Source organism: Panthera onca, chromosome D2 (assembly GCF_046562875.1).
Source record: "Panthera onca isolate mPanOnc1 chromosome D2, mPanOnc1 haplotype 2, whole genome shotgun sequence".
NCBI lineage: Eukaryota > Metazoa > Chordata > Mammalia > Carnivora > Felidae > Panthera > Panthera onca.
The window spans coordinates 76,034,297-76,060,771 of NC_138349.1; the positions used below are offsets into that span (position 1 = coordinate 76,034,297).

At 39.1% G+C, this 26,475-nt stretch overlaps 1 protein-coding gene across 1 annotated transcript in view; it reads right to left on the minus strand.

Moving 5' to 3' along the window:
- Nucleotides 1–26,475, minus strand: part of LYST (lysosomal trafficking regulator) — a 176,088-nt gene that overhangs the window by 140,100 nt on the left and 9,513 nt on the right. Inside the window, exons 2-3 of the mRNA XM_078434192.2 lie at nucleotides 9,953–10,042; nucleotides 5,669–5,867 (exon numbers count right to left, since the gene is read on the minus strand). Coding sequence (XP_078290318.2) covers nucleotides 5,669–5,860 — 192 coding nt within the window. The 5' untranslated portion in view covers nucleotides 5,861–5,867; nucleotides 9,953–10,042. The remainder of the gene's footprint in view (nucleotides 1–5,668; nucleotides 5,868–9,952; nucleotides 10,043–26,475) is intronic.

The following is a 26,475-nucleotide window of genomic DNA, read 5'->3' on the forward strand; positions in this document are numbered from 1 at the left end:
TTCCCCCAAAGAATAAACAGATTAACGTGTCTGTGTATAACAGATCACCACCAAATGGGGTTTATCCCAGGAATGCAAATGATGGTTTCAACATTTAGAAACCATCAGTGTAATTCACCCACATTAACGGAATTAAAAGAAAATAATATGATGGTCTCAACAGATTCAGAAAAGGCATTGACAAAACCCAATATCCATTCAGGATAAAGCTCTAACAGACTGGGAACAGACGGGAACTCCCTCTTTCTGATAAAAGGCATCTAAGAAAAACCTAGAGCTAATATCACGTTTGGTGGAAATACTGAATGTTTTCTCTCTAAGGTCAGACATAAGGCAGGATGTCCACTCTCATCACTGCCACCTACCTTTGTACTAGAAGCCAGTGCAAGAGACAAGAAAATGAAATAAAAGGTATACAAACTGGAAAATAAGTGAAATTACTATCATTTACAGATGATATGATTGTGCACGTAGAAAACCCTAGGGACTCTACAGAAAACTTTCAAAATAAACATAAATAAGTGAATTTAGCAAAGGCACAGGGCACAAGGTCAATGTACAAAAATCAATTACATTTCTATGAGCAACAAATGACAGAAAATAAAAAAAATTAAATGCAAACTACAATAACATCAAAAAATAATATGCAGAAAAATTTACCAAAAAAATATGCAAGACTTCCATACCAAAAACCAAAAAATATTGCAGGGCAATTAGAAAGACTCAAATAAACAGATATTTACACCATGCTGATAGACTGAGAAACTCAACATTGTCGATTCTCTCCAAACTGGTTTCTCGATTCAATGCAATCACAGCTGAAATCCTACCAAGCATTTCTGCAGAATAAGCCGCTTCTAAAATGTATATGGAAATGCAAAGGACCTAGAAGAGTCAAACGTTCTTGAAAATGAAGACCACATTGAAGAACTTGTACAACCTAATTTCTAGACATACTGTAATGGCCACAGTAACCCAAACAGTACAGTATCAGTGAAAGAACAGATGACAGATAAATGGAACAGAAGAGTCTAGAAATAAACTCCACATAAATGGTTAACTGATTTTTCACATAGGTACCAAGGCCACTGGGGGAAAGAGCAGACTCTTAAGAAGAAATGTTGCTGGAATAACTGGGTAACTACACAGGGAGGAGGGGGAGAAAGGAACTGTAGCTCCTGCCTCACACCATGCACTAACATTAACTCAACGTGGATCACAGACCTCAAAATAAAAATACTAATTAAAAAGATTCTAGGGAAAAAAAACAACAACACCTTTGTGACTTTGGGATGCAAGATAAGGATTTCTTAGAATACAAAACATGCTATTCACACAAAAACCCCTGCTATTCTAAAGGCATTGTTAAGAAATGAAAAGGCAAGCTACAAAGAACATATTTGTAATCCAACAAAGACTTGTATCCAGAATACATTAAAAACAAACAAACAAACAAAGCCCCCTGCAACTGGATACCCCCCTGCAACTTTAAAAGTCAGAATAACCTGACTTTTAAAACGGGCACAAAACTTAAACAGACATTTGACAGAAGTCCTACAGACAGCCAGTGAACACATAAAATAGCACTCAGCATCATTAGTTTTCACAGAAATGCAAATTAAAATCACAGTGAGATACTAGTTCATGTTCACGCAGGATGACTAGTATCAAACAGATTGGCAATGCCAAATATCAGAGAAGGTACGGAACAACTGGAATTCGCATACCTTGCTGGTGAGAATGAAAAGTGGTACAAACACTTTGAAAAAACAGTCTGACACTTTCTTATGACGTTAAACACCTACCCTTCGACACAGCAATTGTATGCCTAGATATTTACCCTGGAAAAACGAAAATATATTCACACAAGGGCTTTTTTAAGGACGTTCATAGCGGCTTTATTTGTATTAGCCACATGGAAACGAAAGCCAAACGGTTAAACAACAGGCAGACGGTCGAATGGTGGTATATCCACACAACAGAACACCAATGAGAAACAAAACAGTGGATTACTGATTCACGCACAACAGGTGAAGATCCGAGACGTGAGAGTACGTGCTGCCTGATTCCATTTACATGAAATTCTAGAACAGCAAAACTACACTGAGGTGTTAGAAACTACAACTGTGGTTACATTGGAGTGGGAGAAGGGGAAGGGCTGCCTGAAAAGGGCATGAAAAGCTTTTTCTAGAGTGGTGGAAACGTTCTAGACTTTGACCTAGGCCGTGGTTACACAGGTATCACCCAACTGTATACACTTTACATCTGTATGTTCTTGACATGTAAATTATATGGTAATAAAAAGTGAGTTTGATTCTTTATACTAAATATCTATTAATAAAGTCCTGGCACAAAGGTGGAAGGTAAGGGCTTAAATTGTCTCTCCCCAGAGCACCCAGGAAGTGCTCCTTCGTGAGAAGCACACACAGAAAAGCTGAAGTTCCTATTGAAAGGCACAGCTTTGAATCTAGTGTTTTGATTCCACGTGAAATGATTAAACTTGTACAATTAAATTCCCCTTAAAGATTCAAATGATCATTCTCCATTTCCTGGTTTAAATAATTAAGTGTTAATAAGCCCTATTTTTTATTTATCTTTATTTTTAAATTAAAAAAAAATTTTAATGTTTATTATTTATTTATTTTTAAATGTTTTTATTTATTTTTGTGGAAGAGAGAGAGACAGAGCCATGAACGGGGGAGGAGCAGAGAGAGAGGAAGACATAGAATTCAAAGCAAGCTCCAGGCTCCAAGCTGTCAGCACAGAGCCTGATGCGGGGCTCGAACCCATGAACTGTGAGATCATGACCTGAGCTGAAGTCAGACACTTAACCGACTGAGCCACCTAGGTGCCCCAATGTTTATTTTCGAGAGAAAGAGACAGAGTGCAAGCGGGGGACAGGTAGAGAGAGGGAGACACAGAATCTGAAACAGGCTCCAGGCTCTAAGCTGTCAGCACAGAGCCCGACATGGGGCTTGAACTCATGGACCGTGAGATCATGACCTGAGCTGAAGTCAGATTCTTAACCAACTGAGCCACCCAGATGCCCTTTTTAATTATTTTTTTTAATGTTTATTTGTTTTTGCGAGACAGAGAGACAGAGCATGAGTGGGGGAGGGTCAGAGAGTGACGGAGACACAGAATCCAAAGCGGGCTCCAGGCTCTGAGCTGTCAGCACGGAGCCTGACTTGGGGTTTGAATCCACCAACTGTGAGATCATGACCTGAGCCGAGGTCGGACGCTTAACTGACTGGGCCACTCAGGTGCCCTAAAAAGCCCTATTTTTTAAATGGCTATTTATTTGCTCCCTACTTCTACTTCTACGGTTCCTACTTCCCTTGCTCTAAATAATTCCAAAAGTGAATGACTGGGGAAAAGGGAACACAAGATATTACCCTAGGAAAAAATATTGTTGAAATTATGACTTGAATGATTTCGGTCATTTAATAATACATCAAAAGGTATTTTATGACTTAAAAGAGAAAGCATATAACTATCGAAATAGAAAGTAGATTAGTGTTTGCTTAGGGCTGAGGGGGATGGGAAGGATAGGGGAGTGACAGCTAAAAGGAACCAGGTCCCTGTTCGAGGTGATGAAATGTTCTAAAATTGACTATGGTGATGGTTGCGTGTATCTGTGATTATGCTAAAAACCACTGAGTTGTACACATGAAATGGGTGAATTCTAGGATATATGGATATCTTAATACAGCTGTCATTAAAAACCTCCTGAAATTTTGATTGGGATTACATTGTGGAATCTATACATCAATTTGGAAATAAAAAGTATCCTTACACTATTGACTTTTCCAATACGTGAAAATTACATAGTCCTACATTTATTTGGGTCTTCTTTAGTTTCCTTCAATACTGTTTTATAGAATTCTGTGTAGAAATCTGTGCATATTTTATTAGATTTATTCCTGAGTATTTGATATTTCTGATGCTATTTATGTATCTTTAAAAAAAAAAGAGAAAGCACTAAATTGTTCTAATGTGGGGTAAGAAAATGAACAGAGCATGATATGCTTATTATATCACCAAAATTTTGAGATAAAAACCATTACACATGATCTAACAAATAATTTTTTCTAACTTTAAGTTTTATTTTTGAAAAAAATCATACAAAATACAAAAATTAAATTATATGTAGTTACATAATAAATAAAATTCATGAAAAGGAATCAAAATATATAAACCTGAAAATACTCTGGAAAATTTCATGACAGGTGGACACCACAGTGAACAAATACTTCCTGATATATATGTTAGGCTCCTTAGCTTATTGTGAGAACAGAGGCATTGTTTAATTTTAGTCTCTGTCTTTACCCAATATATGTATTAGCAAAATGCCTTCGTAGCAAAGAAATTTTAACAATGGTTAAGTTTATATCTGAAGCCAGTAACATATATCAGTGTTTAAAAATGTCTGTCATGAGGCGCCTGGGTGGCTCAGTCGGTTAAGCGTCCGGCTTTGGCTCACGTCATGATCTCACGGTCCGTGGGTTCGAGCCCCACGTCAGGCTCTGTGCTGACAGCTCAGAGCCTGGAGCCTGTTTCGGATTCTGTGTCTCCCTCTTTCTCTGACCCTCCCCTGTTCATGCTCTCTCTCTGTCTCAAAAATAAATAAATGTTAAAAAAAATTTTTTTTAAATAAAAAAAAAATAAAAATGTCTGTCATATTGGTGCTATAGGGGCCTTTTCAAGTTAACTGAAATATTATTTAACCACATAAATTAGTCTCCTGAAAGCAGATAGTGAAATTTTTCTTTCATAAAATACATACTTATTTTCTACTAAAACAAAGCAAAGATATAAATCACATTTGGGCTTCAAGTTAACCCTGTCTGAGTTACTTAATGTTCTGCACCTGAGTTTTTCATCTATAAAAGAAGATTGGGGGTGTCTGGGTGGCTCAGTCGGCTAAGTGTCTGACTTCAGCTCAGGTCATGATCTCATGATTTGTGGTTTGAGCCCCGTGTCCGGCTCTGTGCTGACAGCTCAGAGCCTGGAGCCTGCTTCCGATTCTGTGTCTCCCTCTCTCCTGCCCCTTCCCCCTCACGCTCTGTCTCTGTCTCTGAAAAATGAATAAGCCTTAGGAAAAAAAAAAAAAAAGATTGGATGACATCTCCATCTCCCAACTAGCTTTAAAGTTCCGTTAATTCTATAATAAGGAAACAATAAAATGCTATATGTTCAGACCATACTTTAAGCAAACACAATGAGGTACAAAAAACTAGACGTACACAAAGCATTCTCTACTTTTACCCCAGAATTAGTAAGCTCCCTAAATATAATTTACACTAAATTTTTCAAAAAATATACCTGACATTTATTGAAAGTGCGAATTCATAATGTTTCTGAATCGTACTCTTATATCCTTAGTAATAATCATAGTTATCTCACACTGATATTAGGACAAAAAGCATAATATGGATGAGGCCATCTGAGAATCCTAAGGCCATTTATAACCTAAGACATTTCTGACATTTTGGAAAGTATCCAAATAAATAGTATGTTCATAAATGAGGCTGCTTTTCTTTGTTGGGAGTGATGTGAGAGGACTTTATCTCAAAGAGACTCTCACAAACTATGTAACTCAGAAATCATGTATCTGTAATTAACTACGATATACTGAGGAAAAAAATGATCTGATACGAAATGTTACCTGATCGATGATAGAATCTAGCTTGGTGAGTAACAGAAATCCTCGGCCGTGGACAAGGTAATGTCCAAGGGTTGCCATATGTGTCTCCTCTTCCTCTTCCTCCCTGGCCTCCACCCTCTGGACCACTGCATTGCAAAGCCGGTTGACATCCGTCAGAAATTCACGTGCCAGTGAGTTACTGTCGGTGCTCATGACCGAGCTATAAGATAAATATTACAAAAAAGAAGATTGGAGAAATAAAAATGTACGTTTAAAAACAGGTGTCTTTAAGGCTGTTTGTTTTTAACTAAAGCCTGGCTTTAAATTATCGGGCATTGGTACTTAACCCTATAATATTTTCAGACACAGATCTTATCTAGCCAGGGCTCCTTAAATATTCTTGCATGGCAGCAATTAGTCCCAGGTATGGAAATGGCTGAGCACAACCAAGAACGGGAAGTGAAAGCACCACAGAAGATGCACTAGTGACTGGTGGCAGTTAAGGCAGATCCCCGCCTTCTTCAAGAGCCGCATCGTAGAATAAAAATACACTCATAAAACAGTCTTGCTTTACATGGTTTAAAAATATGAATGGACCTTTTAAAAACTATAAACTGTTTTTCATGTGATGGAGCTGACAATCAGTGATGCCCCCCGCTGCAAACACCAGAGTTCAGTTAACGGAAAGAAAAAGGATTTACCACCAGGTAAATAAAAATTGAACAATTCTAGCAGCTTAAGTTATGCCACTTTGCTTCCTATTACACATTTAAATCAAATAAAGGGCAATGTGACATTTTAAGATGAAGGAAAATAAGGTAAAGCAGACAAAAGAGAGGAGAAACACCAATATAAAGAAAAACGTGTAACTATTTAAAATATTTTTTTAAATCTTGATTTATTTTTGAGAGAGAAAGAGCAAGTGGGGGAGGGACAGAGAGGAAAAAAGACACAGATTCCGAAGCAGGCTCCAGCCTTTGAGCTGTCGGCCCAGAGCCCGACGTGGGTCTCAAACACACAAACCATGAGATCGTGACCTGAGCTGATGTCAGTCGCTTAACCAACTGAGCCACCCAGGCACCCCAAAACGTGCAACTATTTAGAAAGGAAAAATCATGAACAATAAAATCTCCAAAGAACTTCAGAACAGTTTCATCTTAGGGCTAAAGGTACTTTTGAAACAGCCAGTAACCTTTAAAAACTTTTTAACCTGAAGAGGTTAAATTAAATAAGATGCATATTGTGGAGTCTTTCTTCACCCATGGGCGTTGGCAGGAACCTGCCTCAGAGCCCCTGCTGAGAAGGCAGTGGACCATATGACCATGCCTACTGCCAAGGGACAAGGCTGGCATCTGAGCACTAATCAGCCGAAGCACACCTGATTCATGGGGCAGCCGATGAACATCTGGCTGCAAGATGTGACTTGTTCAATGCAGCTTGCAAAGAGGCATTGAGCTAATCAGGCTTTCTTTCTTTCTCATGGGAATTTGAATTAAAGGGCATAGCTGATGTGCTGAAAAGTCACATAAATATGAAAAGTCACATAAATCAGGAGGTGGTTGAGGCTCAGAAGAAGCCAACTGGGTGAAAATGAACCACCAGGATGCAAAGAGAAGCAGATAGACACAAAAGGGAGAAACCAAAGAAATTCCTAATACTACTTTGGTTCCTGTTCAGTCTTGGGCCTGATCGATTTAATTCCTGGATTCCTATCAGGATCCTAGGTATTATTACAAAGCAATCCTTTCTTTAGTGTAGCAAAGATCATTGCTTTTAATATTATTGATCACTAGGAAAAAGAAAAGTATAAAAAAAATGTACATTACTCATTTATCCAAAATTGCAGCAATAATTTCTCTTACATAAATGCTGGTTCTCTATAAGCTTTCATAAGGTAAAATTATTCCATACATCAAATAGTTTATAATAATTTATAATAACACATACTAATTATACATATGTATATAATAATATAAACTAGTTCATATTCAGTCCATAGTTATCCAATTTTATTAACTTATTTCACCTAATCTGTCACTGATTTTAAGGTACATAATTACTTACATAAGAGAAATAATTTTAGTGTTCCACTAAAACAGAAATAAGACTGCCAGTTAAAGCGTAACACACTGCCTTCTTATCACTTAGAATCTTCCATACGATATCCCCTTCTGGGCCATCAAGACCATCCACCCTGCACTATCTCCTACGAGACGCACCATCTCCCACTGCTCCTGGGATTTCCTTCCAAAGATGCTGACGTCATTCTGTGAGTTCTGATGCAGGTGTTTTCTTTTTTTTTTTTAATTTTTTATGTTTTTATTTATTTTTGAGACAGAGAAAGACAGAGCACGAGCAGGGGAGGGGCAGAGAAAGAGGGAGACACAGAATCCGAAGCAGGCTCCAGGCTCCGAGCTGTCAGCACAGAGCCCGACGTGGGGCTCGAACTCACACACTGCGAGATCGTGACCTGAGCCAAAGTCAGACGCTCAACCGACTGAGCCACCCAGGCGCCCCGATGCAGGTGTTTTCTTGATCTTACCAGATGGGATCAGCAAAAAGTTTCCGAAAACAACCCAGAAACATTTAAAACTCATCAGATATCGTACCGATGGTGCATGTAACTCAGCTGAAGTACTGATATGAACAGCTGTGACCAAGTTCACTCGTGAGCAGGCACGAACAACCCCTTCGCGAGGGCAGCCTGCCGACAGGGCTCCCTAGACACCACGCGGTGCAAGGCACGCTGCAACTTGAGCAATATTAAAAATGTGAAAGATCTAAAAATTGTGGTAATAATTAGGGTCTATTTTCCAGAAATTAAGATAACACGAATATTTAGTAGTGAAGAAATAATTTCAATCCCACTTCCTGAAAGCACAAGATGCCAGGTCAGCCAGAAGCATTATAATCCATGCGGAAATGTAGGTTATTCCTGATTTTTAAATGTACCTAAAATAAACACACAGTTACATAAACAGGATCTTATACGTAAATGATCTACTATCTGTTTTGGTTCACTCTGGGCGTCTGTTCACCTGCGCGCTCTCTCACTCTTCTTTGCGGCCCGGCATCCTGCTGCAGGTGCACATTACATGTGTTTCATTATACAGATGTACTATTGACTATGCAGCAATCTCTTATTGAAGATTTAGGTTATTTCTCATTTTTATGATCATAAACAGAGCTGCAATGAACATCCTTGCAGTACTTGCACATTTATTCTCTATGTCCTTGTGGTGGAAACTTGTCGGAAATATGTATTATTTTAAACATGGTTTAAACAGGTTTTAAACATGACTTGTTAGGTCTGCTCCTAGATGTTTTGCAGTTTTCGCTGCTATTCTAAATGGGATTTTGTTTCCATTATACATTCTAAGTAGGATAGAAAACTGGTTTATAGGAGGCAAATAGGAAGTAGATTTATTTTGATATAGTAATCATATACCCAAACTTCTTACTTTTTTTTTTTTTTTAGAAATTTCCAGATATAAAACCTTCTCATTTACAAATAACAAAAATTCTGAATTTTTCTATCCAACGTTCACATGCTTTCCACTCTTCTATCTAACAGCTTTAGTTAGCACTAACACAACAACATTGGTAGGGGTGACAGGGGACACTTTTGCTCTGCACATTAAGAAATACTCATTTCTTCCGACTCATCTACTAGGAATGTTGAATTTCACTGAATGCCTTTCAGCCACTCTGAATGCCAACTGAAAAGATGACTGCACGGTATTTTAAAAAGATTTTTTTAAATACTTTGAATACCCAGTAAAGTATAAAGGATACATAACATGAGGTTATAGCCAATACTCAGACTTAGCAAGTATTAAACATTATGCTATGTTCAGATCAGTTTGTGTGTGTGTGTGTGTGTGTGTGTGTGTGCGCGCACGCGCATGAGCAAAGAAATCAAACCTTACAGTACAGGAAAGCCACACCCCACCCAACTTCTTCCTCTCTTCAGTTGGTGTTCATCATTTCTATACATGTTTTTATAGCCATAAAATATTCAATATTGTTTTAGCTATTTTTAAAATGTATATAAATAGTATAGTATATGTATCCTTTATAACTTTGCATTTCCCTCTTAACATTACGTTTGTTCCTTTAAACCATTGTGCAATAATGCCACTGTATGAATACACCACAATTTGTATATCCATCTCTACTACAGGAAAAGAAAGCTTAGTTGTTTGTACTTTGGGGTTTAATGAATGTCACACAACTATGTAGTTTCAAAGGGTTAGACTGAAACAAGTATTTTGACTGTTAATATCTATTACATTAAATACTTACCAATCTCTCAACACTTCTGTAACATTTAGAGTCCTTATAATTTGAGCTCATGAACTAGATGAAACAAATATTCTTAGAATAAAGTTTCACCTATTAAAAAAAAAGACATACATATTAATGGTAATAGTAAGACACAAATAATTTTAACAAAGCTCTGACACAAAAATCAATGGCCAGTCTTCATATTTGATGTAAAGGAAGCCAACAAATTTTTTGAACCTCAAGAACACACTAAAAAGTTTCTGTAGCTCCAAGAATGGAATCTTGAGACAGGGAGTGTTAGAACGTGATCTGAACAAGGTGACTTGACCACAGCTTCTTACTCCTCCTCTGCTCCCAGCTCCTTCCAACCTCCAGAGAAATCACCAGTTAACTACAGAGGAAGGAGAATCTGGCCAGGGTTGATCTTGATTGGAATCAGGGAGGCAGTGACATACCACCTGCATGCCATGGGGAGCCAAGTCACTACTCTCCTGTGACAGTGAAAGGCATTTGAGGATCTATGAAAACTCAGAAAAATACTAAAACCAAATAATCAATAAACTACCACTAAACCTCATATCCATGTTGAATTTTTAAAAATGAATTAATCTTTTGTGTACAATACCATGAAGGCTATTTCTAGAATACTAAAGGATAAATTTCTACTCCTGGTGTAGCTGCAAGAATGCTTCTGTTTAGTTATCAGTTTTCGCTCTATAGTTTTGACTAGACAGAGGTATAAAAAATATTTCCTTAACACAGTTACAAGGCAACCATGAACATTTATTTTGAATCACAAATTTTAAAATCAGAATGATCTTTAATTCTTTCAAGATGCTCCAAGCTAGAGAACTTTCTTAAATTCCCTTCAGCTTGGCAAACAGTACTTGTACCACATTGTTCTAGGCACTTGAGGATAAAGTCTGCAGGCAATGGGATTAGCTGTTCGACTACACAGGGCTTTATGTGATGTAGGAAAAGACACCCTTTCCCAGACTGCAGCAGCCCCACAGCTAGCAAAGTACAGGCTAGATTTCGGTCCCAATCCTTCACTCTGAGCACCAGACATCAGTCCATCAACTGCCGGACCAACTGAAACAGTCCTGGAATGAAGCCTCACGACACCGTCCATACCTGCTCCTGCTGCATCCTGAACTACTAAAAATCATCTCGATATTTTGAACTCTAAAATTACAGAAGGGGAAGTTACTGATCAAATTGTGAGCCTAAATATGGTATTTTATTAATTGCTTTGACTATTACAAGGTGGAGCCATCAGGGATGTTATGCGTGATGCTATGGTGATTCCAGGTAACTCAGCATGGCCATTAGAAGTGGAAGTTGACAGGGGCGCCTGGGTGGCCTCGTCGGTTAAGTGTCCGACTTCGGCTCAGGTCATGATCTCACAGTTCGTGGGGTCAAGCCCCACATCGGGCTCTGTGCTGACAGCTCGGAGCCTGGAGCCTGCTTCGGATTCTGTGTCTCCCTCTCTCTCTCTGCCCCTCCCCTGCTCATGCTCTGTCTCCCTCTCTCTCAAAAACAAATAAGCATTAAAAAAACAAAAACAAAAAACAGCGGAAGCTGACAGACAACTGGATCCGTCTGTTTTTCCCTGTTATCAGGGAACACTTCTAGGCCACGCTGAGGGACTTCTCTAATACTTGAAACTGGGATGGCTTCTTTATCTATATTTTACGCAGCCCAGCTTGGATATCCATGGAGTTTCATTCTATCCAAGATTGTCACTCTATCAGCGGGCAGAGTCAGTTGTGCCCCCCACCTTCCTCTACCCCACGATCACACACACAGCTGCACTCCGACCTTTATCATCCTGTATTATACCGGAGGGCCATAAAGTCTGCAAATACAGCCTTGGAAACTAGATTGAAGATATCCTTAGGGCATTATATGTATTTGCCTCTGTTTCCAAACTACATAAACACCCTGTAGTTACTTATGACTGTCTTACCCGCTAGGTCATGAGTTCCTTAAAGGCCAGGAACTTAATAAAAAGTCTTATTACTTTTTGTACTTTATAGCTAAAACATCAAATTTAAAAATCGTTATTAGTATCATATTCAACTTTTTTTAAACTTTAAGTTCATTTATTTATTTTGAGAGACAGAGAGCAAGTGAGTGAGTGAGCAGGGGTGGGGCAGAGAGAGAGGAGAGAGAGAATTCCAAGCAGGCTCCATGCTGTCAGCACAGAGCCCGGTGTGGGGCTTAAACTCATGAGCCATGAGATCATAACCTGAGCTGAAATTAAGAGTTGGATGCTCACCTGACTTAGCCACCCAGGCACCCTATCATATTCAACTTCTAATGCAACAATTCCTATAATGCCATAAATAAATAAAACTTTCTCCTAACAATATTATAAGAACTTTTATATTCTTAAAATAAATGAAAAGCATAGCAAAATACCTGTAATCACACAAATGACCTCAGGAAAATAATGTTTCACTTCTTCTTTTCTTTTTTTAATGTTTATTTTTGAGGCAAAGGGAGAGGGAGGGGCATAGAGAGAGGGAGACAGAGGATCCAAAGTGGGCTCTGAGCTGACAGCAGACAGCCCGATGTGGGGCTTGAACTCACGAGCCATGAGAACATGACTTGAGCCGAAGTCGGACTCTTAACCAACTGAGCCACCTAGACGCCCATAAGTTTTACTTTTTCTAATACAGTGACTGGTGAAGTGTAAAACATGAATGGCCGAATCAAAAAGCAAAAACCTGACAATGTATTAGCTATACCTGTTAGTTTTATTTCATCAGAAATTTCATTAATATGGCATTTACTTCAAATATTTATGGAACATTTACAACCTGCTGGCTCCTATTTTTGGCACTAGGAACAGTGCAAAAACAAAGTCCCTGCCCTCATGGATTCCAGTGAGATACAGACAGATGGAAAACAAACATATCGTAAAGTCAGGCAGTGCTAAGTGTTACAAAAAAGTAAAGGAGTAAGGGTACAGAGCAACAGGAATGCTATTGTCATAGAGATTCCATAGCGATAAGGCTAAAGAGGTAATATCTGAGCTGAAGCCTGAATGAAGGAAGACAATGGGTCATGTGAGCATCTGGGGAAAGCAGTCCAGGACTCCGAGATTAGTTTCTGTTTGATGCACTGGATACTGAGTGCAAGAGAAGAAGTTAAAAATTATTACAAAGAGGGAGAAAAGCTACTCATTCCCACTTGCCAGGGACTGAAGTAAGGTGTAGAGAGGTGAAAAAGAAGTGTTCCCCTAGAACTGTTTCTCCTTAAGAATAGAAGTCGCCTTCCCGCCTGCCCCCCACCCCAAAAAGTCCACAAGACTTTTTAAGGCTGTGTGAAGAGCAGCACTGTTTAGTGATCGACAAGACAAACAGGACAGGAGGATGGGACGGAACATAAAGTTCTATTTTCGCTATGCTAAATCTGACAGGTGGCTTGAAAACCAAGTAGATACTTGGATACACCCAACTGGACTCCAGGTGGGGAGGCTGCAACTGGTGAATCAATTTGGGAGTTATCAGCATACGGAAGGATTTTAACAGGACGAGAAGGATGAAATAACCCAGAGCAGTGCTGTCCAACAGAACTTTCTATAATGACAGGACTGTGGCTAGTGGCCACACTATTGATCAGTGGGGAACAGAAAGTGAGTATAAATGAACCAGAGAAGAGATTCTAAGGCTCAGTCCACGGGTTAGCATCCCCAAGTCGGGAAGCGGAGCAGGATCCAGCACAAGACACTGAGAAGGAGCAGCAGGTAGGGCAGGAGAAAAATAAGGAGAGCGGTGCCTCCCAGAAACCAGGTAAAGAAAGCTCAAAACAGGAAAGATTGATCAACTGTGTCAAATATTGCTGACAGGTTGAGTAAGATGAAGACTGGGTAATGACCACAGGATTTCGCAACGTGGAAGTTACTGAAACCTGTCAAAGAGTAGTCTCAGTGGAGTGGCAGAGGGTGGTGAGGAAACGGAGGCAAGGGGGTTAAGACAGCTGTTTTGGGAAGTTCTGCCACTGGGTGGCAAGGAAATGGGTGGTAGCTTGAAGGGAACATGGGGTGGGGAGGTGGTGCTTTTTATTTATTTTTTAATGAATGACATTATGGCACGTTTGTAAGCTGAGATACTATTATAGCATGTTTGCATAGCATGTTTCTCCAACAGGGGAAGGAAAATAAATGAAAAGCTAGAACGAGAGGAGGTAATTGTTGCAGCAGTGAGTAGGCAATATGAAGAGTATCTAGCACCACAAGTGATAGGAACAGGGACGGTTCGCGTAATGGAACAAAAAGGATGACAGTACGTGAGTACACGCAGGTAGATTAGCAGCTCTGGCAGCGAACAGACCAAGATTTGGGCGCTTTTGTTTCCTTGGTGAAACCAACTGCAAGGTTCCCGGCTGAGAGTGAGAAGTAGGAGGAGGTGTTAACCAATGAGTGGAACAGGGTCAACACAGCAACCCCTAAGAGACCTCCCCCTAGGCTGCCATTAGTAACTAAGACTGAGTTCGGGTGTTCAATCCCCGGCCCTGTATTATGGTGCAATTCCCCAACACGTTCCCATGCACAGAATGATAGAATGGATGATGTCAAATACCGTTTGGGAGATATATCACAGCCTCAGCATCTCCTAACCTGTGCATGTGGCATCCCTGCCAAAGGCAGAAACTGGGCTACCTGGAATGAATTGTTCTTAGAAAATCCCTGTAACCCTGACTGCTCATCTTTAACTTTTGTAAATATTGGAGAATCTTTTAAAATGATCTCTAGAATCTTCTGCGGAAGTAGCATCAAGGTCATCGAAATGTATGTTCATATATATATACACATGTATTTATGTTCATATATATACGTATGTACATATACATATATATGCATGTATATACACGTATATACATATATGTATATGTACGCATATACATATATACAAATACATACATACATAATTTTGGAACTTTAGTCCTCCACAGTCTTCTAGCAGTTTTCAAATTCACCACAATGACTCAAAGATTACCAGTTTGTCAATGACATTAACACATTTTCTCAGAATCTGAACCTGAGATGTGAACTCATTTAGAGCAGCCAATGGTTCTGGTACAATCTCCTCTCTAATCCTGGGCTTAAACTTTCTCCTATTATTATTCTTACATCCAGTCTTACTAGTCTATGTATAGATCATTCTTCATCATCAAAGAAGTCAGAAACACAACAGAAGCTGAGAATTTTCATTTACTCTCTGTATCCAATTATAGGGTCAGGGTTTTTGTGTATTTTTTTAGATCTTTTTAAAACATTGTGTGTATAGCTGACACAATATTACATTAGTTTCAGGTATACAACATAGTGATTCAACATCTCTACACTTTATGCTGTGCTCACCACAAGTGTAGCTACTCTCTGGGGGTCAGTCTGTTTAAAAGAAAAAAAATCTAGGGGCGCCTGGGTGGCGCAGTCGGTTAAGCGTCCGACTTCAGCCAGGTCACGATCTCGCGGTCCGTGAGTTCGAGCCCCGCATCGGGCTCTGGGCTGATGGCTCGGAGCCTGGAGCCTGTTTCCGATTCTGTGTCTCCCTCTCTCTCTGCCCCTCCCCCGTTCATGCTCTGTCTCTCTCTGTCCCAAAAATAAATAAAAAACGTTGAAAAAAAAAAAATTAAAAGAAAAAAAATCTATTATTTGCTTGCTGTTTTCATCTTCTACATATAAAATGTAAAAGGTCACCCTTAACCTCTTTCAAAACCTCAGCTCATTATTCTCTCTTAGTGTTGGACTCCATCCGCCGCCGCCCCTTTTTCTGAGAGAGAGAGAAAGCGTGCACATGTCCGTGATCGGGGGGAAAGGGGTGGGAGGTGCAGGGGGGCAGAGAGAGAGAATCCTAAGCAGGCTCCATGCCCAGTAAGAAGCCCAATGCAGGGCTCAGTCTCACGACCCTGAGATCATGACCTGAGCTGAAATCAAGAGTCAGACACTTAACTGACTGAGCCACCCCGGCATCCCTGTATTCTCTTGTTAGACGTGAGATCTGTACCTATATCTATATATTTTTGTTTCGTATCCTTCTTTCCTTCTTCTACACATATTATTTTAAAATATGAGTTCATCTGGCCACTTACCTCTCTTTTCTTCACATTATCTCCAGTGGTTCAGTAAAAACTCTGCCTATGGCCACCTTACAACCACCTTCCCTTCTGGAGACTATATCCATGGCATCTTATCTATCTTTTCTTTGAAAAAAGATATGTATTTCTAATTCTCTAAATTCCAGCTTTGATCCATATTCCTCTTCCTGTTTTTTTTACTGATCCATTTAGCTACCATTTACTAAAACACCCACTCTGCACTAGGCACTAAGAATGCAAAATGTGAAAGTAATTCCATCTCTGCGCCTAAGAAGGTCCCATTATGGTGGCAAAGGCGAACCAATACACAGGTACTGTATACTGATGAGGGGACACTGAGCCCAATTTGAGTAGTCAGGGAAGCTTCATGATGGACACAATCTTTCAGTAAAAGTTGAGCATGTAAAGGGAGAAAGAAAAGGGGGGCAGAAAGGCATTACAGACAGAAAGAGCAGCTCAAGTCAAGTCCCTGAGAGAATTATGGTTAAGTGTGGTAATAAAATACAAAATGAGAAGCAGGAAAACAAGGATGGAGAGAGCAGTGACCAAGGATGAATAAAAGGACCTCCTGGTGGGCTCAGAGCTCAGCAGAAGTTGAAAACCATGAACGCTGGGTAGTGTCACTTTTCTCAGATGTTTGAGATTCTCCCGCAAGGCTTAGCTGCTTGGATCTAACAGTAGATAACAGATTGTGTCGCTGACACAGAGATGGGAGTTTGGGTGGGTGAGGCAGCAGAAGTGAAAGGGAAAGGGAATCAAGGGTACAAGTGAGAGAACAATCCATACAGTCAAAACTGGGCTGTAGACCGGGTAGGAAAGAGAAAGAGGCCAGGTAGATGCTGACATACAAGTTGAAATACAGGCAACCCACGTCTATGAGATTAAAGGAAAAAAATGAGGGAATTAAGGATATAGGAATTTTGGAATTTTTAGATTTCTGAAACAAGCAGTTCCAGACCATAACATCACCCAGAGTGTGACCCTGCAAGTAGGTGTCTGAAATGCAAGTTAAGGTCACTGCAGTTAAGTAACCATGAGGCTGGATCATGGTTAGCTCTTAAATAAAAGTTCCTCGGTGACAGGGATTTTGTCTGCTGCGTTTACTGCAAAATCGACAGCATCTAGCACAGTATGTGGCACAACCTTTTGTTGAATTTCTTAAATGAACATCACGGATTTCTCCCAGGATTCCCATTATTTTCACCTGTCTAAGGAGCCCTCATTGTGGGTCAAAATTAGGCTCGGAGTTATCAGCTCCCCTGACTATTTCCTTAACCTTCTGGAAATGAAACGGTCAATAAAGTAAGTCAACAGCAGCCCTGCTTTTACTGAGTGAGACTTCCCACAGACATTTGGACAGCCGACTATGATATCTCAGCTCTGTTCTGGTTCTGTGATTAATTTCCACAACCTATTATCCAAAAGATCACAGAATTAAGCTATCACCGTCAGTCCTGTGGATTCTGACATAGTCATTTCCTTGACGTACAGTATAAAACTACTACACCTCCCCCCTACACCACGTCATTACCACAGATATTCTTCAGTTTTAGGCATTTTTTAATACCTTGTCCTTTCTGTTTTAGTCGGTGCTACCAATAACATTACATTTACCACTGAAAATAAAATCTCACGCTCAACAATAGGACAAGAAAGGCTCTCTAGGTCACCAAGTTGCCTCCCTAAGAACCATCAAACCTATCACTAATTCATTCATTCATTCAACCAAAATTTATTTCTTATTCAATAAATACTTACTAATCTGCTTACTCATTATATTTCCCTAGTTCTAAATCTGTTCTGAATAGTCCAACAGTCAGCATTGTGACAGTGGTACAAATAAAGGCAGGACATTGGGAATCTAGCCAGTACTAGCCGCAACACAGAGCTGTGTCAAGTTGGGCTTCCTTTTCCATAAAATGTCTGTCCCACAGAATTACTGTGTGGATCTTCAAAGATTATATAACATCAGGAAACGTTCTTGGTAAACACTACAGCTTTTTAAATGCTCAGTGCTAGGGGAACAGCAGAGAGTGCCATCTGCAGGAAGAAAAAGATCATAGCCACCTGTCCTCAGAACTGTATGGAAATGTTGATGTTCTGCTCTATGACCATATAGTTTCCAAGGAAGCACTGAAAATAAAAGTAGGGAGTACCTGTCTTGTGACTTTGACAGAAAAAGGAAAAGAGGAAAAAGACAAGAAAAAAGTTAATAATAATGAACTTTATCCTTATAGCCTCATTAGAAATCACACATTTTCCTCGGGAAATGGTAACATTGGAAGGACTCAATTCCTAACTTTAACCAAATGCCAAAATCCTGGTAAATTCATCTTTATTTTTTTTATTATTAAAAAAATTTTTTTATGTTTATTCATTTTTGAAAGAGAGAGACAGAGCACAAGCAGGGGTGGGGTGGAGAGAGAGAGGAGGACACAGAATCTGAAGTAGGCTCCAGGCTCTGAGCTGTCAGCACAGAGCCCGACGTGGGGCTCGAACTCACGAACCGTGAGATCATGACCTGAGCCGAAGTCAGATGCTCAGCTGACGGAGCCACCCAGGCGCCCCTGGTAAATTCATTTTTAAAATAATATTAAGTGCTTGCCTAAATTTCCTAATTATAATAGTATTAGGGAAATTGCCATTGGAAAGAATATCTTAAAAAATTTATTTTAAAATGTTTATTTTTCAGAGAGAGAGACAGAGACAGAGACAGAGACAGAGTAGGAGCACAGGAGGTCAGAGAGAGAGGGAGACACAGAGTCTGAAGCAGGCTCCAGGTTCTGAACTGTCAGCACAGAGTCCGACGCGGGGCTCGAACCCACAAACCACGAGATCATGACCTGAGCTGAAGTCGGATGCTTAACCAACTGAGCCACCCAGGCATTATGTACCAAGAAGGAGGAGACTGCTATCAATCACAGGATTATTGTAAGGATTGACTACAATACTATACAGGATAATAAATATTCAGTGAGTTCTTTTGAATCAGAACTTGCCACTATTTGAAGCAGACTTTTGAAAAAACTTTTGAAAAAGGCTGTTTGTTATGGACTATTAATCATGCTAAATCCCATCTCTCCAGAGTTCAATATATATTGACTAGAGACTGATTCGTGACTTTCTCAAAGATCTCACATATTCTTTGTAACAAATCACTAAATCTAAAAACCCTTAGGAGAAAAACTTGATAACACTATACTATTTCATAAGTGACATAAATAAAGGTATGAATATGAATATGTTAGAATCATACATTTTCACAATGGCAGAAAAGTTTAGACATCATATTATCCAACCACATTCCACAGTTAACAAAAACTGAGACTCACAGGTCCACAGTCCCATAGTTAGGTCCCATGACAGTTGTCTTGGGAGTTACATGATATGTTTAGAGCTAATTAAGTAGAACGAAAATAACCAAGTTTATTAACCAAGACGTGACCTTTCTCCTTCTGTCAGGTCAATTAAAAATTAGACAATGGGCAAAGAAGTTTCCTTAACACTAAATACTATCTCTGAATGTTATCCGGAACTTTGACTCAAGTCTGCTAGGTTTCAATCTACACACCTGGAAACACACTTCAAGAACCTCTCTACAAACTTCTGTTTGTTGCACTAAGTGCAAATGCAACTAGACAGTAATCCTGCCTCTGTGTCCTATGCTGTTTCCTTCCACCAGTCAAATATCCTGCCACCCCAAACTTCTCAAGGTATTCTATAGCTTCATGTTATCTTTTTGCATATGTTTCCACATTTCTCTTTTACATCAAGAAGTAAATGAACTGGAGAAAAAAAAAAACCCCACAAAACTCTGCTCCTCCTAGAAAGAAATATTCACATTTTAACAAGAAGTAACACCTTCAGCTCTAACTGGAGTTACAAAGTACAAGACGCATTAGTCACAGAAGTCAGCTCTGATGTAGATGTTCCATATTAAAAACATAGGACTACACTAATCCTTAACCAGTAAATGTGTGTGTGTGGGGGGGGGGGGGCGGGGAGGAGGAAGAACAGTTGTACTGTTCCTACTTTTATTCTGTATTATGCATTTATGTATTTGTATTATAGAACGCAAAAATGTGCTGAAATAATTTTAATTTATGTACAATTGCTTAGCCTGATTTAAAAAACTCAATAAAATGAAAATGGCAGTGGTGTGGGGGCAACAGGTGGAAATCTAAGCAGTGGCCCCAGAAAAATGAACATACTATTTTTTTTTTTCACATTTCAGGAATCGACAAACACCCACCTATTCCCCTCCCCCTCTCTAAGCCCATGAAGTCTTGGTTAACACTCTCCATCGTGGCTGCCTGGACACCTGTAACCGGCCCAGAGAGAAGTCATCATGACCCCTCATTCGACAAAGCTGGCCTGGGTAAAACATAGCAAGGCAGAAGTTTGAAGTAAATTGAGAGGAAGCCACACCAAAATGTACCGAAGCTAAGCCCTTCCACAAGCAGTTCATTTTCCCTACAACAAACAAATGGGGAACCAGATATCTCAGAAGAACCTGGGTTTGATCCTGAGCACCGTAAAGGAATGGAGATTGAGACACTGTAGTTATAGTGAGGTGGCAACAAGAAGAACTACAAAGACTCATCAGGGGAAATCATCTCCTGCCGCTTCACACCCTCCTAGGAGGAATGTGCTAGAAGGTTTACACCAAATGGCTCATGCATCTTGAAATCACATCTCTGGATTTTTATAGAATAACGAGAATGATGGTGATGATACAGCTAACATCTAACACAACTACGAGACATGAGGCACTACTGTAAGCACACTACGATGGTAGCTGGTTTATTCCTCATAAGGATGTTGTAAGTACAATTCTCTCCCCACTTGTCACATGTCACAAACTGAAGCACTGTGAGGTTAAGCAACTGCTTCAGGCCACACAGCTACTACGCGTCAGAGGCAGGATACACACTCAGGCACTCTCTGGATTCTGCATACAAATTTCTATTCTCCCAAGCAAACTTCAACTCCTCCCTCCAACAAACCAGCTCTTCCTTCCTCACTCCTATTTCAGTTGATGGGCTCTACCCACTTACTCAGGGAAATGCTACCAGAATAGCCATTTCATCTGGGGCCCAGTCAGTTCTTCCGTTTGACAGCTTTGCTGGTTTACCTCTGCCATCTGCTACTTGCTAACTCTATGACCCTGGCTTACTTGGCTTCCTCTCTCTAAGTCTCAGTCTTATCTAAGAGCATGTAAAATTGTTGCGAATATTCATTCATTCATTCAAGCTTGTGCATGCAAATGGGAGAGGGGTAGAGGAGAAGGAGAGGGAGAATCCCAAGCAGACTCCACACTCAGCGCAGAGCCCAAGGCGGGGCTTGAGCTCACAACTGTGAGATCATGACCTGAGCTGAAATGAAGAGTCAGATGTTCAACTAACTGAGCCACCCAGCCACCCCTGCTGCGAATATTTTTTATTAATTTAAATTCAAGGTCGCTAACACACAGTGTAGTATTGGTTTCAGGAGTATCCTGTTGTGAATATTTAAATTACATGGGATAACTCACATAAGATGCGTTGCATGGGGAGGGGCAGACTGGAGGAAGATCAATAATTATTAGTGATTATGATCATTACCTTGAATGCCTGGATGCCGGAGCATCCACAGGCCCTCATCCCCTCTCTCACTTGTAATACTGACAACCTCTTAATTGGTTACTCTGCCTGGTCTACTTTCCATCCAATCCAAATTCTACAACTGCTAAAAATGTCATTCACGTTTCCTAAAATAATAAATGACACTCCAATTCCTAGGGAATAAGTTCCCAACTCCTTATTATCGTGCTATGTCATTCCCTCCATCTAACCTTTCTAATCTCTCGGCACATCTCAGAACACGTTCCAGCACCCCATAACTCCTCCTAAGGGTGCTCACTGTCTCAACACTATTTCACTAATGTTTCTTGTCATGTTGTTGCTGCTACAGAAATTCCTATTCATTCCCAGTTCATTACTTTCAACATGCCTCTTAAGACTCACCGCCTTGTGTTAACGGTATTGTATTGTTTCTTTCCAAACAAGATTATACTCCCCTTAAGAAGGAAAATCAGGTCTCATTTGTTTAGAAAAAAAATCTTTTTGCCCAATACAGTGCCACAGATAGTAAGAGCTCAACAAACAAACACCAATTCATTTGATACTAACTTTGATAGAAAACATTTTAACATTCAAATTCCTTTAGGAAATTTTCCCACAACTTAAACTCTGAGAAATAAATAGCCACATTTACAAAAGCCTTTTTCTGTTCGATAGCATGAGGAAAGTGCTACAAAAACACATAAAAAACGTTACCAAAAAGTTTTTAGATTAAAAACAAAAAACTTTAGCAATAAAATCTTGGATGTTTATTCTTCCTATTTTAAAGATTATAATGCAGAGGACACAGTTTAAAAGTTCTTTAAAATCAATTTTGGAAATAACGGTTTTCCGTATCTCCTAAAGAAACAATAAAAACCCAGATTGGGATCTTATCCTAAATGTGAAATGAAAATAATAAAAATGTTTTATATAGCAGCACCATAATCATCAGTTTTTAATATTTGTCTTGTATAAGGTAAAAGAGTCTGCAAATTGTTTCAGAAATACTGAACACAGATATACAGAAGCTGTAAAGACACCACGTAAGTGTGCATGGCAATAGTTTCCTCTTATTCCTTCATAATTCTTATAGACACAGTGAAAATTAGCTTCCCTTCTAAAAACAATTTGGTTGAGGCAGTCAATTACAGACAAATGTGTTCACTGTTATAAAACGTGGCACATCAAGAAAGATTAGCAGTGAGATCAAGTTGAGACCCAGCTGCTTACTCTGCCACTCTCTAACCATCCGTGAAGATGGATAGATAGATAGTAGGAGAGAAGGTACTGAGAGTGATAGAGAACAGAAATAAAAAAGGAGTATATATTAAGCAAATGCATTTCAACTTCAAACTATGCTTAATATTTTTTTCTACTACATTGAGTATCAACACAATTTAGTTTCTACCACTGTGGTAAACATGTAGACACGTGTAAAGAAGAGGGGTTAAAGTTATAAATGAATTACATACTGAAAACCAAATGCTATCACTTTTTATAGTATATCAGACATCTTTTGGTTAGGAGATTACTTTCATAAAGTGCATTAAAATGTTCAAGAGGTTGGCAGTATAGTCTAAAGAATACTACACTAAAAAACAAGAGATTTTAGGTTTTCTGTTTCTGCCTCAAACACTCTTTAGAATCTTAGGCAAATGTTTAACCTTTCTGATCCCCATTTTTCTCATACATATTAAAACAAAAACAGGGGCACCTGGGTGGCTCAGTTGGTTAAGTGTCCGTCTCTTGATCTCGGCTCAGATCATGACCTCACAGTTCATGAGATCTGCCCTCACATCAGGCTCTGCACTGACAGCACAGAGCCTGCTTGGGATTCTCTCTCTCCCTTTCTCTCTGCCCCTCCCACGCTCATGTGCACACACATGAGCATACATGCTCTCTCAAAATAAATAAAAATAAAATAAATAAAAACAAAAACAAAATAGATGATTTCTAATTATCTTTTGGGTGTGAACTTCCATGACAGTATAGTATGCAGAAAACAGAAATATAGTAATAGTAATATAGTAACAGTAAGCATCAAAGTTAATTTAAAATTAAAATTACACATTCTAATGTTTCCTTAAATTCTGCATAATCAAGTTTTATCAAAACTACCTTACTGGGATTCTATTTTTAAAAATAAAGTGTAGAGAAAATGAATATGTTTCAGTTGTATGGAACATATGACTTCAGAAATATTCTCCGGGGGTGCTTGGGTGGCTCAGTCAGTTAAGCACCTGACTCTTGATTTCAGCTCAGGTCATGATCTGGCAGTTCATGAGGTCGAGCCCTGCATTGGGCTCTGTGCTAACAGCACGGAACCTGCTTGAGATTCTCTCTCTGCCCCTCCCCAAGTTCTCTCTCTCTCTCAAAATAAATAAATAAACTTAAAAAAGAAAAAAAGAAATTTCCTCCAAAATATTTAAATAAGGCTAACAGAAAAAACTTAAAGAACAGTTACCATCTTTGGAAGCATTATTAAAGAGGAAATCCAGAAGACAGTAAAGGATTTTAATCTTTAATAAACTCTAAGTTACAATGCATTTAAGATCCAATAAAGTCTAGACAAGTAAATATTAAAAAGTAGTATAAACGCAAGCTGATAGAAAGACACAGCTGTTCTGCAAGTTACACCAGTAAAACCTCCTTTTACCATCGACCAGGATACACTGAACAGTATACTTCAATGAATCAATACCCAGAAGCAGTAACAATGAGTGATTTTATGAACAGATAAATGTTTTGTTGCCCTTTCAAATAAGCCACATTTATATAATAAAAGAGGAAATCATTCTTACCATTGTTTTAATTTCACACCCATCCAAACTCAGTATAATAATTACACTGTTGAAATAATACGTATGCAATTACAATTATTATTATTCCATCTAAGGAACTCAGACAAATGAACCTACAGAACTAATTAAAATTCTAGTGTAGCAAATCACATTTTGATCAGAGCAATCTTAAAGATCGAAGAGAAAGAAGAAAGGAAAAAATTAATATACTATTATTGCTCTTTAAAAGTTCATAATACTCAAATGAACATATAGAATTGATTTCACTTATGCTAAGTAAATTACTAAAAACAACACACTCAGCCAAAACCCAAATGCTACCACAGATAATTTAAATATATTTAACTAAAATATATTTCCACTAAGCAAAGACACAGTTAACTTTGAAACAGGTAAACGTAAGAACAAATTCCTAAAAAAATAGCAAATCCATCCCAACAACTATCTTGGGGATTGGACATGGTTAAACCATGCCAAAAAAGCAGGCGTAAAAATAGAGAAAAAACAGAAGCACCTGGGTGGCTCAGTCGGTTAAGTGTCCGACTTTGGCTCAGGTCATGATCTTGCTGTTCATGGGTTAGAGCCCCGTGTCGTGCTCTGTGCTGGCAGCTCAGAGCCTGAAGCCTACTTCAGATTCTGTATCTCCCTCTCTCTCTGCCCCTCTCCCACTTACACTCCGTCTCTCTCTCTCAAAAATAAACATTAAAAAAATTTTGTTTTAAGTAGAGAAAAAATAGGGGCACCTGCGTGGCTTAGTTGGTTAAGCATCTGACTTCGGCTTAGGTCATGATCTCACAGTTCATGGGTTTGAACCCTGCGTCGGGCTCTGGGCTGACAGCTCAGAGCCTGGAGCCTGCTTCAGATTCTGTGTGTGTGTCTCTCTCTCTCTGCCCCCTCTCCAGCTTGTGCTCTTCCTCTCTCTCAAAAATAAATAAATAGGGGCACCTGGGTGGCTCAGTTGGTTAAGCATCCGCCTTTGGCTTGGGTCATGTTCTCGTGGTTCGTGAGCTTGAGCCCCATCATCGGGCTCTGGTGCAGAACCTGTTTGGGATCCTCTCTCCCCCCTCTCTCTCTGCCTCTACCCTGTTTGCACTCTCTCTCTCAAAATAAATAAACTTAAAAATTTTTAAAATAAACATTTAAAAAAAGTAGAGAAAAAATAACCGACAACATTTTTCACAAAACTAAAACAAATAATACTAAAATTTATATAGAACCACAAAATACCCTGAAAAGCCAAAGCAATCTATTTTTTTAGTGTTTTTAAAAATTTTAATTCCAGTATAGGGGGTACAACAAAGGGGTACACGAATCCCTTTAAATTAGTTAGGCAAAGCAATCTTGAGAAAGAACATAGCTGGAGGTATCACAATCTCACATTTCAGCATATACTACAAAGCTATAGTAATCAAAACAGTATGGTACTGGCACAAAAATAGACACATCAGTAGAAGAGAATAGAGAGCCCAGAATAAACCCATGCCTACACAGTCAACTAATCTACGACAAAAGAGGCAAGAAAATACAATGGGAAAAAGACAGTCTTACCAGATGAGTTTCTTATACTATATGTGGAAATAAGTTCAAAATGGATTAAAGATCTAAATGGAACCATAATACCTAAAACCACAAAAATCCCAGGAAAGAGCTCAGGCAGTAATGTCTCTGACACCAGTCACAGAAACATTTTTCTAGATATATCTCCTAAGGGGGGAAAAAAAAAAAAGGCAAAATTAAAACTATTGGGGACTACACCAAAAAAAAAGTTTCTGCCCAGTGAGGGAAACCATCCAAAAAACAAAAAAGCAACAAAATAAATGGCAGAGATACTTGCAATGATATATCTGAAAAGGGGTTAACAGTTAAAATATATAAAGAACTTATATGAATCAACACCAAAAATTAAATAATCTGATTAAAAATGGCTAGAGGGCCTGAATACACATTTTTCCAAAGAAGACATACAAACAGCCAACAGACACATGAAAAGATGCTCAACATTGTTAATCATCAGAAAAATGCAAATCTG